Source organism: Anguilla anguilla, chromosome 7 (assembly GCF_013347855.1).
Source record: "Anguilla anguilla isolate fAngAng1 chromosome 7, fAngAng1.pri, whole genome shotgun sequence".
Taxonomy (NCBI): Eukaryota; Metazoa; Chordata; class Actinopteri; order Anguilliformes; family Anguillidae; genus Anguilla; species Anguilla anguilla.
In genome coordinates, this window is record NC_049207.1 from 19,444,053 (window position 1) to 19,459,687 (window position 15,635).

Genomic DNA, 15,635 nt, shown 5'->3' on the forward strand with positions numbered 1-15,635 from the left:
GAGCAAAGGTCACAGTAGAGGGAATTTCCTTGTTCTTACGACAGACGTTGCTAGCAAAGTGAGTGACGTAGCTTTAATTTCATCTATGTATTCTGGGTTGTCCTAGTGAACGCACATTTAAATGATCATACATGAAACAAATGTATAAATTGTTACACATCTGTACAAACAGTTCTCTCATATTTGGTACAACTGGTCTACAACAGACTAGTTTCAATTTCCAACTGTGAGTAATAAATTCACATGATTCAAGGAGGTTGCTCAGTGACTCATTTCCCTTTAGCCAAGAGAGAGTGCCAGAACAATCTAGGTGAAAGAGCTGAACATGTTAATTTTCACGTACAACTGTTGCTTCAGCTTATGACCATCACATCACTTTTCCCCAAACCTAAGACTGATTTTAAACAAAATCTTTTGAGTTGTCGGATGAAACCCATCCCACAAAAAGTCATGTTTTTATGGTCTAGACAGCTTTTCAGGCACAACAGTAAGTTGATTAGGCCTACTATTGCTGTCTTCATCCTCACTGTTACTGCTATTTTAATTAGCCATTATCAATCATCATCATCATCATCATCATCATCTTAATTATCACCAGTGCAATGAAAGCCAAAGTAAGACTGGACATTCACCTAGGTACTTAATTACTTCTTGTAATAAGTACAAGAGCAGCTGTGTTTGAAAACCTATATGCTATCTGACTCCATTGTCAAAGTCTCATTGACAATTAGAGACTAGTGGTAGATTGTGCTATGACAGTATGCCCTTATTTGGTAATTTTTTTTGACAGCGTAGTAACCTCCATAAGTGTGAACAAGCTGTCATTAAGCACTTGACTATGACAAAACTTCTAGAGCAAAGCATTCTAAATATTTGCTACTCATCAATATTTCTAGTACAGTACTTGGTACTACATTATGTAATATTTTCCAATAGTCTAGCTACATCAACAGTGCCAGATATAGACTTGCTCTGACTGAAGTAATTTTATTCTTCAATAATCAGTTGCAAAGCAGTAATATAATGTGGTAATCACTAAGGGTGCAAATTGAATCAGTCAATGAAGATGTCGTCACAGTCCACATGGATTGACCACGTTGTGCTGGACTATGATCACTATCATCCGATGTGCTCAGAGAAATTTTAATTACCAATGTGAGCCATAAATGAAATGTGCTGATGATTCAAAGTACAATATAACATGCTATTAAGTGCTGATGTTGCATTCATTTACACAACGCGTAACCTATTTCTTTTAAAAGGCTTAAGGAATACTTTAATCTCGGTGTAATGGGAAATGTAAAGTATATGGTGAGAGTAAAGTTCAAACAAGCCAAACTGCAATAAATAAATAAATACATAAAATAAGTAAATCAGTTTTTACAACAAAAAACTTATTTTAATGAGAAATATTCCTGACCAGTACAGTACATTCACATATATTTCAATAGTATCATCTGTAAAATACTTAATGGAACCTTGTATTCACAGGTAAGTTCAAAAACATTCTTTTCAAAAATATGCTTCAAAATATATATAATATATAATTATATTCATACATGACCAATGTTGCAGAAGTCCTGCAGTCACTCTGATGAAGGAATGGGAAGTTGGAATTGATGATGGAATTGGGTGAAGATACAAAAGGCCCTGTTGAGGATCGAAAGTATTCAGAATTGGTGTGTTTCCAGTAAAACTGTCTCAAGAGCAAGGGTTGGAACATAAGGTTTTTCGGAAGGCCAGAGAATATAAACAACAGAGAGTTCACAGGGTTGACTGAGGGGCACAGTGTATTAGGAGACAGTTTGTAATCAGGCTGAGGATGGTTCATAAAACTGAACGATATGTTCAGCCCCTGCTTTGGGGAAAAACATACAAATCTTTTAGTGTTACAAAGAGAAACAAAACCAATCAATCAATCAAATAATCAACCAATCAATCAGCAAGTCAGTCTATCAACCAATCAATTCATTACAACTTCCATAAAATTAACGAGTTATTTTGAGGTGACCAAGATAATAGAAGTACAAGAATGGTGGTTTGGTGGATAATTATCATGTGCTCTCTCAATACTGAGTCTTAATAAAAAATGGGAGACTATGTATAAAAAGGGCTGTGACTCCTACAAGGATCACCAGCTATAGATGACCCTAAAATTAAATCTAACAGCAAATTATATTATAATATTATATTAATTTTATTTAAAATCAAATGTGAGTACAGAGCCAAAACAACAAAAATCGTGTTACCGTCCCAATAATTTTGCATCAAACCATATATGCAAATTAAATGTAAACTATATGGGTCAGGCCGCATTTTCAAGACAAAGGCCAAGGTCTTTTTATACAGTTTCATTCTTGCTGGACGTAGATGGCAAAGTGGACTGACACACACTTTATAAAATGTTAGAGATTTCGCAATCCTCCTTCATGTCAATGTTTACTCTTTTTCGCAATCATATTCTGGAGCTTCATCACGCACGTCTTCTGGTCTTTTATTGGCTGTACTTTGGCATGATAATAGCAGCAGTCACATGTCCTCATTTAACCTCAGTCACTCGTCATAGTTGCGGTCAATGAACAGTGGTTCAGTGGTTGCAGCACACGAACGCACTCACTTAGGAAGAAAGCTGGAGTCAGAGAGAGAGAGAGAGAGCAATGATAGAGGAATGGAGGTATGTGAGAGATACATACTGTATGTAACATCCTGCCGTCACCACAAATATACTATGCTTTTCCTCCACGGGGGCGGGGCCAACTATAGCAGGCGTTTGGAGCTGTCCGTGGTCCTGCTGGGAGAGATTATGTAGCCTAAAGATTATTTTCTCAAATATAGCTCTGACTGGCCAGTTTGCCTTAAGTCTCAGGTTTCAGCCCAAGTCAATTTATGGGCATGTCAAAGGGTTGTAGGGTGTTTCACATTAGCAAGATACCACCACAGCTGACAAAAAATCACAGCGCGATGGTTCTTTAATTATTACATGAATACATCAATGCTTATTCCAGATCTTCACCTTGATGTAGCTACATTCACTGAATCAATTTTCTGAGGGCTTGATATTACTGGTTTGGACCGCCAAACACTGGGCGCTCTAGGACTCGGCAAGCACAGCATTGGCAGATGGATAGTGCTGTGTGGGTGCAGATGGCTTCTCTGGCCTACGGAGGAAAGATAACTCTTTCCGCCCCGTTTCAACTGTCGGCTTCACATTTATTATGCAAATCACTATATTACTATACTTACTATACAAATCATAGACTCAGAATCCAAACGATTTAGCCTACCATTCTCTAATTCTACGTTAAAATTCAATAAAATCAATAAAACTAGTTGCATAATTTCCCAATCAAATTGGGGTGGATTAATCCGTGGTTGTTCATAGATGATTTACGTTGCTTCATATTTTCATAGGATTAGCCTATTATCTCTCTCCCCCGCAAATCCGTTTTTTATATGAAAGGCTTGAAATCTCCCCTTAGATCAAAAGCCTTTAACGTCCATCCTCCTAATGGCAGTAAAGCGCCAGTTCTCATCCACAGCCCTTCATGCCTCTGATCTCTAGAGTGGGTGAGTGAGTAATCCGGTGGTATTTTTAGCTATTCCCCCCCCCCCCCCCCCCCCCCCCCACTGCCGACTCCATTTGTTCACTACTCTCGTCTGTTTTTGAATTATTGAAACACTGTCGTTTCAACGAGTAAAATGCAAGTGTGTGAAAGCGAATTTCAACTAAAAGATGCTGGCCTACAGAACGCGCACATCATTGCAGTCTATGTGAGAAGCATTTGCGGGAGAATATTTTTCGATGAGGTAAGACCGTGTATTTTCCGATTTAAGAGAGTACTTGTAAAAAAATTGTTGTCACATAAACATTAAATCAGATTGTTTGTCAAAAGCGAAAGGGGCGTTTGTTTCTCCAACACATCCTCAAATATGTTAGTAGTGCTATAGGCCTACTGTATTTCGGGGTGCCTCAATCTGTAAACTGTTAATTTCGGAAACGGAACTGGAGCAGGCTATGCATGCAGTGCATACATTGATACTGTATATTCCCTGTTAGTGTTCAGACAAAACAACAGCTTCAGGATAAATATTCAGTTGTTCTATAAATACCACATCATAGTTTACTCACGTTCATGTGTGTAATAAAGGGACGTTCTATCTATAGTACTGTAAGCATCGCAGTCTGCAGAAGACCAACCCCCGTTACAAAATTTGGGTAGCGCTCTGATTGAAATTGACATTCAACTAGGAATCATATTAAGTTTTTCTTTGCAGACACCAACACTTCATTCATATGCCGCAGTCAGCAGAGCTAAGTGCCGACTCTGGTCGCATGGTCACGGAGTATCAGGCCAGGTTCCTCGGCCACAGCTCTACAGCCGCCCAGAAGTTGGGAAAAGCTCCAGAGAACTGCCGGCGTCCGGAAGTGAAGATGACTGGCATGACAGCATTCAGGTGAGACCTACCTGTGGCCTTACTGCACATGGTCCCCTATTTGTCACCACTAACTTCATGACTTCTATGAATTGAGGAATTATGTGGCCCAAATGGCTATTATCTCATGAATGCTGTTTTTGTAACCATAAAAATGGTTTATTACACATTAATTCCATTCCTTATGTGGTATGGCATGTTTTCTCAAATAAAAATGTGTATATTGACACTGTTTTCATGGTGTTTGTACTGTTAACCTATTTGCTAAACTGACAGGACCTTTGCATTTTTTGTCTGATAATATTCTCTTGTTCTTAAAGGCTTGGCTATTTTAAACGAGAAAGGAAAATGTTTTCAAACCAAATACAGTTTGTTTCTGTCTGATAATTGTTTGCCATTCTCCTCCGTTGCCATGCCTACAACTAAAGTGACCTTGCCTTTGTAGAACAATTGATCCTGGTGGATAAAGTGGGCCTTTGATTATGAGAAACACGATATTTATAAGTAATTGTTATAGACATTACTTTTGATGGTAGGTACAAGGTCATGTAGAATTACCTTTAACATGCTCAATGCAACATGCAGAGCCACGTTCTGCACTGTGAACTTGGACAAAAATAGGAAAAACTGCTCGTATTATAGCTGTTTGACTTTTGCAAATATAAAGCCTTGCTCTACTTCCATGTACAATTCTGTATTGTCAGCACTAGAAAAAAGTAGTTTGATTCTTAATAATGAATTAACTGAATCATTTGACTGAATCGTTCCCCTTATCGATCAAATCATTTGACTCATTTCAGAAGGTTAGTTTAACCTTCAGTTTTCAAACCCAATACTGAAACAATCCAGTAAAAAGTTAAAATGCATTTTAGGTCAGATATCATGCCGCATGATGTGACAAGGAGGGTCCCAAAGATCGCTGAGGCTCACCATGTCCCACCTGAGGGGGCTGTGAAGCATACCAGTACGTATGTGCATGACTATAAAGCATACTCCATCCAGCAGAATACAGTGACCAAGACCATAGAGTACAGTCCCCCATCTGCTAAGATGGACGTTCGGTCCACATACAAAGGTATGCTTTCCTTCATAGCTACAATGATAATTAATTATTAAGAACAGTTCCCATGTATGGTTTATAAGCCATCTTGAACCAAGCCTCACTTCTGAGTTGTGAATAATGAAACAAGTGAATAGAGCTGCACTTACATTGAGGAACAGTTGTATTGTAAAATGGCTTTTAACGAATTTCTATACATACAGTACTAATATTACTTCTACTACTATTCGTGATAAAATAATATGGCACCCAGGTTAGTTTTATATTTTGTAGCACTTTATCGGGGTGCCTGTCTAGTTGGTCAGATTTAGAATGGTCATCTAGGCAAATGACAATTCTAAAAGTGAAGCTAACTGAATTTTTGTTACTGTAGAGGAGTTTCAATCAAGGGCCACTCCATTTCAGCGGCCTGTCAGGACCAACAGCGACCTGAAGCTGAGCCACAAGTCCCACATGACCGTCCCGTACCAGGAGCACTGCTGCTCCAAGGCTGCTCCCGCTGCCGGTAAGAGCTGGAAAGTCACTCCCGCTGGGGAAAAGGCCCTGCCTTTCGAGAGCACCACCAGCTACAAGCTGCATTATATCTGCCACCCACCACAGCCTAAACGGCTCATCCAGCGGCTCGTGTACAAGCCCAGCAGCAGCCCCTTAAACTGCGTCACCACTTACAGACATGACTACAGCTGTCTGCAGGTAGAAGTGGTCAAGCCAGTCAGATCCAAAGCCACTTGGGAGAGTAACCCCACGCTCTGCCAGGGGTGTACCAAACTGTGGGACAAGTGTAAGACCTGGCCACTAAGGCTGACTTGTGGGCACAGAACCGGTGACTCCTCTCCCAAGGATGAAGTGGAGTTCATCTCCACCACTCATGCTGACTTTGTGGTGCAGCAGGGCCATCCACTGCCATCTACACACACCCCTAAGAAGGCCTGGACCACGGACAAGGTGTCCTTAGAGGCCCCCTCCGCCAAGGGGGAAAAGCGCCGGTTCTGGGAGACCAAGAAAGTTCTCCCAATAACACAGCTGAAGGAGCCAGACAAACTTGTGGAGGTCTTGACGAACACCATCACCTGTCCATCCCAGGACATGCCAAAGACCCTGGTACTCCCACTTAGCTTTCAGTCCCGGAACTGCTCCATGCCCGGCAACATGGCCTCTACTGCCAGTGACATTACCAAGGAGACCCAGCCCTGCTCTGAAAGAGGGTACAGGCTTGCCCGGGGTGAAGGAAACAAACTCCAGCACACACCGTCAGCAAGGGAGAGCAGTGCAGTCCGGACAGCTGAAACCAACAGCCGTAAACCTAAATGCAGTCACGGCCCCAAGACTGTCCATTCAGCTGCCCTTACCAGACGCAAGAGGGCAAACTAGACTATTGGTAAAGGTACTGGTAAAATTGAGATTTTCGCTTGAATTGTAAAGTAAAAATAATTAATATTCAGTTCTTCTATAGCCAATTATGTATTGTCCAGGCACACTCTTGGCTGAGTTTGCAGTTACTCTGGTGCTCAGGATGAAAAGGTTTTGCTGTACATGCTTTCAGGACGCCAAAGTTTTTCTTAACATTTAAATTTCTTGCAACACCAGTTATTTACTGTGCAAATGGAAAGCAATATATAAATAAATGTGCTTAATTTCTTATTTATTTTTTTTTTTTAACAAAAAAAACACTGCATTTTAAATTTTAAAAAAATTAGTCGTTTCATTTAAGAAGAGAATTTGTTATAGCTCATGTAAAAGTTTTGTAACCAATCTTATGCTACATACTGTTTTTTGTATTCAAGACATTACTGGATTGTTTTATTCCATAATTAAATACAAAACAAAGTGCTGACGGTGGTGCAGAAATTCCAAGCATAATTTACAAGCCAAATGGTTTAATTTTCCCTTGATGTAAAATCATCTAACAAAAGACTAAATTAACACCAGTATTACCGTCTCAAAAGTTAAAAAAAAAAAAAAATAGCTCCTCAATTTGATGCTCTACATATTTAAGTACTATATGAGACAGGTGTGTGCTTAGTAAGAACAGGTCCATTGGTTACATATTGTACATGACAACTTAGAATGTCCCTCCTAAGATATTGACCTTAGAAGGAAAGCTTCCAACCGAAAAGTTGACTATAGGTTGGGCATTTAATACAAAAGCTTGAACACGCCCCACAGAAATGCAAACCAAATGTCCAGGAACTCACCAGTCATCACATTCACTCAACACGGCGTTTTATTTACCAAAAAATACTGAAATTCATGAACTCTGTAAATGAGGTAACCGGGGCCAGAAAAACAAAAGAATGGCACATTCTGCCATATTTACATTATATACACATCTTCATACATGGCAAAATTTTGTTGATCTTGTTCTAGTTTCCACAAACATAGAAAACAAATTTAAACTAAAACACAAGCTTTTAATAAAACTCAACTCATAAAAACCTTGCTGAAACCAGTTCAATGTGAATTTGTGTGCTCTTTTACAAAACACTCTAAGGTACAAATTTACCGTAATATTCTGGTTATAATTTTTCAACCATGGTGTACTTGCTGTATTAATATACAGAATTCCCTTCTATTCAATATATAATATCATCCTGCAAATCGCACTTGTAAACCTGGAAACAAAGCAAATGGCATGTAACAAGTCTGCGCCACTCTCATCACAAAGGTCAAAATAAAAATGCATCAAACTCAAGACGAGTCATGTCAATGTAAAAGCAACATATTCAAGAAACCTTGCCACGTTAGGCCCCAGTCACATTATTCAAGATTGTCTGAAAATAGTAAAAAAAAAAAAGAAGAAAAATGACGCTGACTCAAACTGTCCTGCACACCGGTGTGGGAGTCATCAGCTGGAGACGATGTTCAGGAAGTTCAGTCTTCCAGGAAGCGGATGTGCTTACTGGCCTCCTTTGCTTGGGCTGTGATTATTTTCTCTGCCTTCGCAATCAACTGTGAAATTAATCAGATGATAAAAATCTGTCTGTTAGATGAAGACAGAGCCACCATTTTACTTTGTTAGTGTACATCAGTATAACTAATTGTCCATATGCACCTAGTCTTCCCTTTGTTTTGAAAGAGCTGTTGAGGTGTGATAGTCATTTATGACTTTATACACAGACCTTACTACTTAACCCCTTTGCGCAGATGCCAAATCTGGCCAATCCTAGCCCAGATAGTGTTCTATTATGGCTTCACAACTCCAGATGTGAGCATCACAGAGATGTGGAAAAAGGTTTAAATGAAGGAAGACAGTTGTACCATTTACAATACTAACAATTACAATACAAATACTTTCTCCCTAAATTATGAATATACACTAAAGTGCCACAAATACAATCTTGGAGAAAATTCAAAAAAGGAAGCTGTTCTTCTATGGTTTGAAATAAAATACTCACAAGATCACAAGTAAAACACATGTCCTGGATCATAAAGTACTTGACCAAAAAAAGTACTTGTGTGCAAAATCTGAGGGTGATATGGCGAACTACTAAAGATCTATGTCGCAAAAGGTAAGCAGTGTACCATGGTGTCCCTTAGTGTCTCCAAATCTATCCAAAATTACTAAATTGTGCATTGCTGTCCATCATAACATAATCATATATTTCACTACAAATCAACTGTTTTGACTCATGAAGCTCACTTTTGGATCATGTTCAAGCATAACACATGACTGAGCCACCTATGAACTCTTACACTACAGTATGTGAAACAGCTGCATTAGAGAATAGCGCAAAGCTCTTGAAAGACACAAGTGCCTTTCTGAGGGGCATGCATTCTAAAAAAGCAGACCACTATAAGCCACTATGCCACTACTGCCTAGGGTACGCTAACAATGCGCTACACTGACAACTACTGGATTGCTCCTGATACAAATGTGCTGAGCACCATTACCAGAGGCTAACAGTTGTCTCTTAAGACCAATGCCAACATAACAATATCAAAAAATATAACACAATGTAAATTATTGTAATGTTACAAGCAGCAATGTGTACATCTTCACCATGTTCGTATGTATCTTCGCTAGACTTCATTCTGCTCCCTCCTGTTCTGACCCACTCCCCTAATTTATGTCAGCATGGTGAGAGTTTGCAAGTAAAATTTTCCAAAAACCAAAGTAAAAAAACAATTACACCTCGATGAGTGTTTGTATAATACTGTGTAACGTTACAGTTGACCGCAAAAGCTACAACTGATGCCGCTGCATGGGGGCAACCATGGCATGTCTCAATCATTATTTATTTCAAATGAGACATGCCATACACTGTTTGTAATCTTATACTGTCCTCTACTGGATAAAAGAGTTATCGATCAAGCCAAACTAACTGAAAAGAGTTACAACAGCGATAAAACAAGAGGGCGTTTGCACGTGGCCGATGTAAATGCCTACTCCTGCCTTCTATTTGCGTCTTATTTGAACGGATTGTTCAAGACAATAAATGAATCTTGAAAGGGACATCTTTATGTGTAAAACCAGTGGTAAGATTGGATATTTATTCCATATTTAGTCACAGACATTGACAGTAGAGTGACGTGGCATAACTCAGCAAGCAGCATTTTCCCACCACAGTATTGGCATACCTTTGGGCTATTATTATTGGCATACTTTGGCTTTATCTTGTTGCTATGACAGAATTAGAATTTTTGGTGGGTAAAGAATCTTTCTATGAACTCCCAGATACACACTATTGTCCAGTGTGTCACACTAGTTGCAGAAGAGACTGGGCAGGAAGTGCTTGTTCAATGGACACAAGAATGGACAATTAGAAACTCCGTATTTGGTGTAGTTGTCATGCATGTCTATTAATAAAGCTAGAAAACAGTTTGCTGTTTCCACTCAGTTTGGTTGCATCTGAGTTCAGCAATCACAGGACACCAATGCCCAGGCCAATAGGGAGCTTGCGTGAAGGGGTTAAATGTACTTTGTTTTAGCCAAGAAAAGACTTTCTCCTTAGGTTTAAATTTAAATTTTTGCTCCTTACCTTTTCAAATTTGTCTTAACACATTTGAAATTCATGAAATACAAATAACAACCGACCAACCAACCAGTTAGCTTACCTTTTCTGTGCCTCTTTTTTTGTCCCTCGGACGATTAAGTTTAGCTTGCCGGTCCACCAAAATCTTCTGCCAGTATCTTTGTTCATTGTCACCTTTTAATAAAGCAAAATACAACTTTTTAAATAGAAGAAGCATAGAAGTCATTTATTCTTCAAAAAAACACTACACTACTTCTGTACTAATGGACTTTCAGAAACAGCACAAACACAAACTGTCATTTTTAATACAATAACATGCAAAGAAAATAAAAGGTAATTGCCTTTGATGTTGCCACCAGTATATTCTGAGGGAATAAGAAACATTAAGTCTGACGGCTGAAACAAATGAGCAGGCATGTGAAATCTCATCTCAGGACCCACCACGTTCTATTCCCAGCATGCATCTCACCAGAGAGGATCTCCAGTCTCCAGCTGTGCCTCCTCTGGATCTCGGAGCGAGCCGTGATCACTGCCTTGGCATCTTCGGGGGTTTTGAAACGGACGTGCCCCTCCGCATCCCCCTCCAGAATGTCTACGTACACGACAGCAGACACCTCCGACAGGGCATCCTGCGCAAGCCATACACATTTAATGGCAGCATTGCCAACAGTGTTAACTCTAGTGATTAAAAATGACTAAAACAAATAAAGGGTCGAAACAAGGTACCTTGATACACTTCCTTCCTGGTAGTGGCTGGCTGTGCGTGATCTTCACGATGACGCCGCTCTCAAACTGGGGGCCGAGGGACGCCTCTTTGTCGCACACACGCTCCTGCTTATTGTTCATGTCTTCGGAGCACAAACACAAGGAGAAGCAGAATGCACGTTGAAGGTCAAATACTTCCATAACCTACGCAGCCATGGAAGAATTTCAGACCTTTTCAATGAAAGATTTAATGAATAAAAACCACTTGAATACCTTTCCTGCTCCTTTTTAGCACATCCATCATCTCCTGTATATGTATCTTGTTACATTCAATTTTTTCCAAGGGCAGTGAGTCATACTTACCGGCAGTCTGTTTGCTCTCCACGGTGGAGCCAAGCTCCATTTCTCCATTACCCTTCTGGCTGACCATGGACTTCTTGAGAGTGGCCATGCTACGTTTCTGCAGCGTTACGTACTCCCGCTTCAAGTCCAGCCAGTCTTTCCTTCCACACAGAGCAGGAGAGCAGGAGCAGGGACAGAATATTATGTCAACATTTACTACAGAAAAATAACACGCTTTCAAAAAGAAGCTCTCAATCTCAGGGATTAGGAGGGCACATGCAACTGAAATTTTAGAACAGCATAAAGCACTATTTTTGTTTTTTTACAAATAAGCAGCCTGTTGTAGTCAGGACTTCATACAATGACTGTCACAGGTGGACTATTTTATCAAGAGATGAGCAGAGGAGGCTTACTTGGAAAGAACGCGGAGGGGAATGACCTCTTCGCCAATCTTGGGTCGCTCCTTGTGCTTCTTCTTCCTCTTCCTCTTGGCCTTCAACAGAGAGTCCTCCTTCTTCCCGTCCTCTTCATCTTCCTCTTTCTCCTTCTCACCTTCAGCAGAATCTACTGCAAAGCAAAGGGAATGACTCTAACAGTCTGCTGAGCACAGTGCATCTCACCGAGATGTTACTGTCCCATTCACTGAAGCTTCCACCTCTATATTTGCAGCCTCTCTCATTATGATTTTCCCACACTACGTGCTTATGCACAGCATTGAAAAACCACACAGCAGCATTTAGACTGACAAAGTTATTTATCAGTTAGTAACCAGCCCAGTTCCCCACCACTATACTACACTGCAGCCAAGTTTTAAAATACATAAACATAAAATATATATTCTGCATTGGGCACAATAAACTATTAAAAACGATAGCCTTGAATATGTAAACCTCGACTCTACCTTTGACCTCATTTTCGGCCTCCTCGCTTTCCTTGGGGTCCTCCTCTACCTCGGCCATCTTCTTCATCTTGGCGGGCGTCTCGCCCTGCGTGTCGGCCCTGGACCCCTCTACGCTCTGAGACCGCCTCCTCTTCTTCTCCCGCTTGGCTGGGTCCTTCGGTGCATCCTGGCCCTCAGACTCCGGGCCCTCCGCTGCACGTTTCCTCTTCCTGTCGGAGGGCTCTGTCTCCGCCACGGCTTCCTGCTCTTTGGTCTCGGGCACTGGCTGAGTGGTGCTCTCCTTCCGACCAGCACGAGACTTCTTCCTCTTCTTCTTCTTCTTCTCTTCTGCTCAGAGAGTGTGTGTAACGTATGATGCAAAAGGGGCACAAAACAGTATACATAATGCTTAAATACATATTTGCATGCTGCGTACATTTTATTCTATAATAACAGAAGTTATTTATGACTTTTATCATTACTTTTTTAAAATATCTTTTTATTTAAGAAAAAGGTGTACAACAGCCAGCACCATTATAAAAGTAGGACAAAATATTCTACATCCCACATCCCTTCCCTTTCCCTGTACATACACACATACACACACCTACAAACACAGTCATACACACAAATTCATGCGCACAGGTCACGTATAACAAACACATGCACACTTACTCACAAACAAACAAAAAATAAGCAGTGACAGAGTTAGAATTAATGCGAACGTAGTTAGCCAATGGCAGAGGTAAGGGCTTAGTTTATACATAATGTGAGGTCTGTTTGCTCTCAGGGGGGAAAAAAAAGACTTTTTCCATTTGTGATTGTGACATGCATGTGTTCTAAGGACATCCACTCCCATCAGCACTCCTGTATGAGGGAAGAGCATGCACGTTGCCGGGGTACTCCAATGGGAGAGCCCGTTACAGCGGCCGCTGCAGCACACCCACCGAGTGGGGTGTCCTCCGGGCCTGGGAGGGCAACGGGCTTGTTCTTCTTGGTCTTGGGGAAGATGCCCGGCTTCCGGGGAGCATCTTCGGGAGGGTTATTCAGCATCTAACGGAGAGCAAAATAAATGAAAACTGACAGAGATAAATAACCACCCAAAAAGACCATAAATCAACGGCACAGAAATACCTCAGTGGCTTTCTGCGCCTGTTCCTCCGTCTCAAACTCGATGAACGCGAATCCCTTTGGCTGTCCAGTGGACTTGTATCTCGGGACGCTGATGTAAACTACGGTCCCCCACTTGCCGAACACCCGCTCTATCCAGCTGTGTGTCACATTCTTGGGCAGCAGTTCCTGGAAAAGAATGAAAAAAGTGGACACCACGGTCTGGGCTTCAACTCTAATTATGTAAAGAATAAATCACACGTGTAAGTTAGAGGCTTCATGAGAACTACTGCAGGAACGTGCACTGTTACCACGTAGACGGTGCGCTCGTCCACATTTTTTGGCTCCTCTCCTAGTGGATGCTGTCGTCTTATTTTTGTTCCCTCAAGGTTCACCTGGAATCACAAGAATTAATTGCTTTCACTCTCAAAACACCATTACACTTCCAAACCTTGGCCAGCAACAATCGTCTTGAAATTATTTTGGAATGTTTTACTTGACAAAAAAAACATGCTATGAACAAACTGTTCAGCACAGAGAAAAAAATAAAATAAACTCCTTACCTCGACTACACTTGAGTTTTTAAGGGCCCTTGCAATCAACTTGACATCAGTCGTCATCTTTTTCATTCGATTGAAGGTGGCTAACACAGAAATATCTACATCTACAGAGCAGAAATAGATGCAGTTCACTCATTAGTAATGAACACAAAAAGGATAAAAACTCAAATGGTTTCTTAAGAATGTAGCTATTCAAACCATGAAAGCACCAGTTTTAGGGAAAAAGGGCGCCATGTATTTCTTAGAACCTCTGTCGTTGCAAGCAAGGGCAAACATGTGCAGATCATGTAACAGTTGGAGAACATTATTTCAGAGACTGAAGCATGAAATGACTCCACCATCCCATTCTTATGTGCTACAAAGACACTATCTGGAAAAATTATACACTTACAACCATCTCTTGATTGCTCAACAAGCTGTCTCAGGAACCTGTCCTTGTGGAGGTTGACATCCCCAAACCAGAATTCCACCTGCTTCTTCACATCTGCCAGCAGCTGTTTCACCCGTGACCTCTTCTTCTTCTCACTCTCCTTCTTCTTTTCGCTGGCCTCCTTCGCAGAAGCATCACCTCCCGTAGGTTTCTTCTCGGTGTTAATCATGTTCACACCTGTGGCACAATAAACCCATCGTATTTAATCACGCCTTCCAAAGAAATTCAACCAAGAGGTTGACCATAACCATTTTGCTGATGTAATACAGATCCATTTTGTGACGCTAAAAAGTCTAAATAATTAGTGCCACCGTTGTAGTAATCAATTCAAAAAAAAATCCCACGACGAAAACAATGTGGTAAGGTAACAAAGTGATTTTGCGACAGAATTAGCAAGGCAAGATAACTAGCTACTGCCACGTCTGCAGTAGTGCAAGACACTTGATAGTTTCTAGATATAATATTAAAATAACTTCAGCGAAGTAGCTTCGGCGTGAAGTTCAGATTGGTATGGTAATATCAGATATGTTAGTTATGTCGCCTAGGTCAGCGAACCGTCAAGCTATCGAAGTCCACAAACAGTTAGCTATAGCTAAGTAACTCACGTTAGCTAAATATAAAAATCTTCAACATTTAACTATAACACATAACGTAACATTCATATGCTCAACGTTTACCTTGTTATTTGAAGCAAACGGACAGACTGATGGCCCTGGCAGCTAGTTGGCTAGATTCATTGAAAGCCAGAACTGTGTATCAACCCACATTGGGCTTAACGTAGATCTTTCGTAGGGACTAAGGAAACTCAAGAGATTCGGTTTCTTCACGTCGGAGGGGCTTTTCTAAAATAAATACACGTAGAATACAACAGAACTACTTATTTCAAACAAGAAAGCATATTCCACATTCTGTTCTTGACAGTACAAGAAATAAGACTCTATAAAATGCAATCAAAGAGAAAGTTGCACTTTTCGAGTTCAGGAATATTCCTCGGACACCTGTCCTTTGTCGCTTACTGATGACGTCTCACCCGAAGGCGGACCTTTTTGCGGGAAACACGAATATTTAAAATGAGCTTTGGTTATAGGCTATTAAGCAAGTGGCTGTTCGTCCTCTCTGTGGTCGTCTGTCGCCCAAGACG

At 40.7% G+C, this 15,635-nt stretch overlaps 2 protein-coding genes across 7 annotated transcripts; one reads left to right on the top strand and one right to left on the bottom strand.

Moving 5' to 3' along the window:
• The first annotated feature begins 37 nt into the window (after positions 1 to 37).
• On the top strand, positions 38 to 7,943 carry LOC118231822 (stabilizer of axonemal microtubules 1-like). 4 transcript variants are annotated; one of them, XM_035426103.1, is made up of 4 exons: positions 38 to 2,674; positions 4,276 to 4,455; positions 5,307 to 5,509; positions 5,868 to 7,943. In XM_035426103.1, exons 1-4 carry the CDS (start codon positions 2,658 to 2,660, stop codon positions 6,863 to 6,865), a joined length of 1,398 nt encoding a protein of 465 aa, XP_035281994.1. In that variant the 5' UTR covers positions 38 to 2,657; the 3' UTR covers positions 6,866 to 7,943. The 4 variants fall into 4 exon arrangements, with proteins under 4 accessions (XP_035281994.1, XP_035281993.1, XP_035281997.1 ...); XM_035426102.1 differs by lacking the exon at positions 38 to 2,674 and adding an exon at positions 3,610 to 3,807 and having other exon boundaries at positions 4,304 to 4,455; XM_035426106.1 differs by lacking the exon at positions 38 to 2,674 and adding an exon at positions 3,610 to 3,807 and having other exon boundaries at positions 4,304 to 4,455; positions 5,307 to 5,398.
• larp7 (La ribonucleoprotein 7, transcriptional regulator) lies at positions 7,701 to 15,517 on the bottom strand. 3 transcript variants are annotated; one of them, XR_004766161.1, is made up of 13 exons: positions 15,172 to 15,517; positions 14,456 to 14,671; positions 14,068 to 14,168; positions 13,816 to 13,899; positions 13,529 to 13,693; positions 13,342 to 13,447; positions 12,416 to 12,742; positions 11,928 to 12,081; positions 11,536 to 11,675; positions 11,194 to 11,315; positions 10,909 to 11,096; positions 10,550 to 10,641; positions 7,701 to 8,443 (listed from the first exon to the last, which is right to left on the bottom strand). XR_004766161.1 is itself a non-coding variant. In XM_035426101.1 (13 exons), the coding sequence occupies exons 2-13, from the start codon at positions 14,661 to 14,663 to the stop codon at positions 8,366 to 8,368; spliced, it is 1,734 nt and encodes a 577-aa protein (XP_035281992.1). In that variant the 5' UTR covers positions 14,664 to 14,671; positions 15,172 to 15,517; the 3' UTR covers positions 7,701 to 8,365. The 3 variants fall into 3 exon arrangements, 2 of the variants coding, with proteins under 2 accessions (XP_035281992.1, XP_035281991.1); XM_035426101.1 differs by having other exon boundaries at positions 10,937 to 11,096; positions 11,928 to 12,078; XM_035426100.1 differs by having other exon boundaries at positions 10,937 to 11,096.
• Between the last annotated feature and the right edge of the window lie 118 nt (positions 15,518 to 15,635).

Bases quoted from the DNA above. Each gene is read 5' to 3' on its own strand.
- LOC118231822 (XM_035426102.1), top strand. From the start codon at position 3,700: ATGCAAGTGTGTGAAAGCGAATTTCAACTAAAAGATGCTGGCCTACAG. The intron at 3,808-4,303 runs GTAAGACCGTGT...CATATGCCGCAG, and splicing joins GGAGAATATTTTTCGATGAG to TCAGCAGAGCTAAGTGCCGA. The intron at 4,456-5,306 runs GTGAGACCTACC...AATGCATTTTAG, and splicing joins ACTGGCATGACAGCATTCAG to GTCAGATATCATGCCGCATG.
- larp7 (XM_035426100.1), bottom strand. From the start codon at position 14,663: ATGATTAACACCGAGAAGAAACCTACGGGAGGTGATGCTTCTGCGAAG. The intron at 13,900-14,067 runs GTAAGGAGTTTA...TTGTGATTCCAG, and splicing joins AAAACTCAAGTGTAGTCGAG to GTGAACCTTGAGGGAACAAA. The intron at 12,743-13,341 runs GTGGGTGTGCTG...CTCTCTGAGCAG, and splicing joins CCCGGAGGACACCCCACTCG to AAGAGAAGAAGAAGAAGAAG.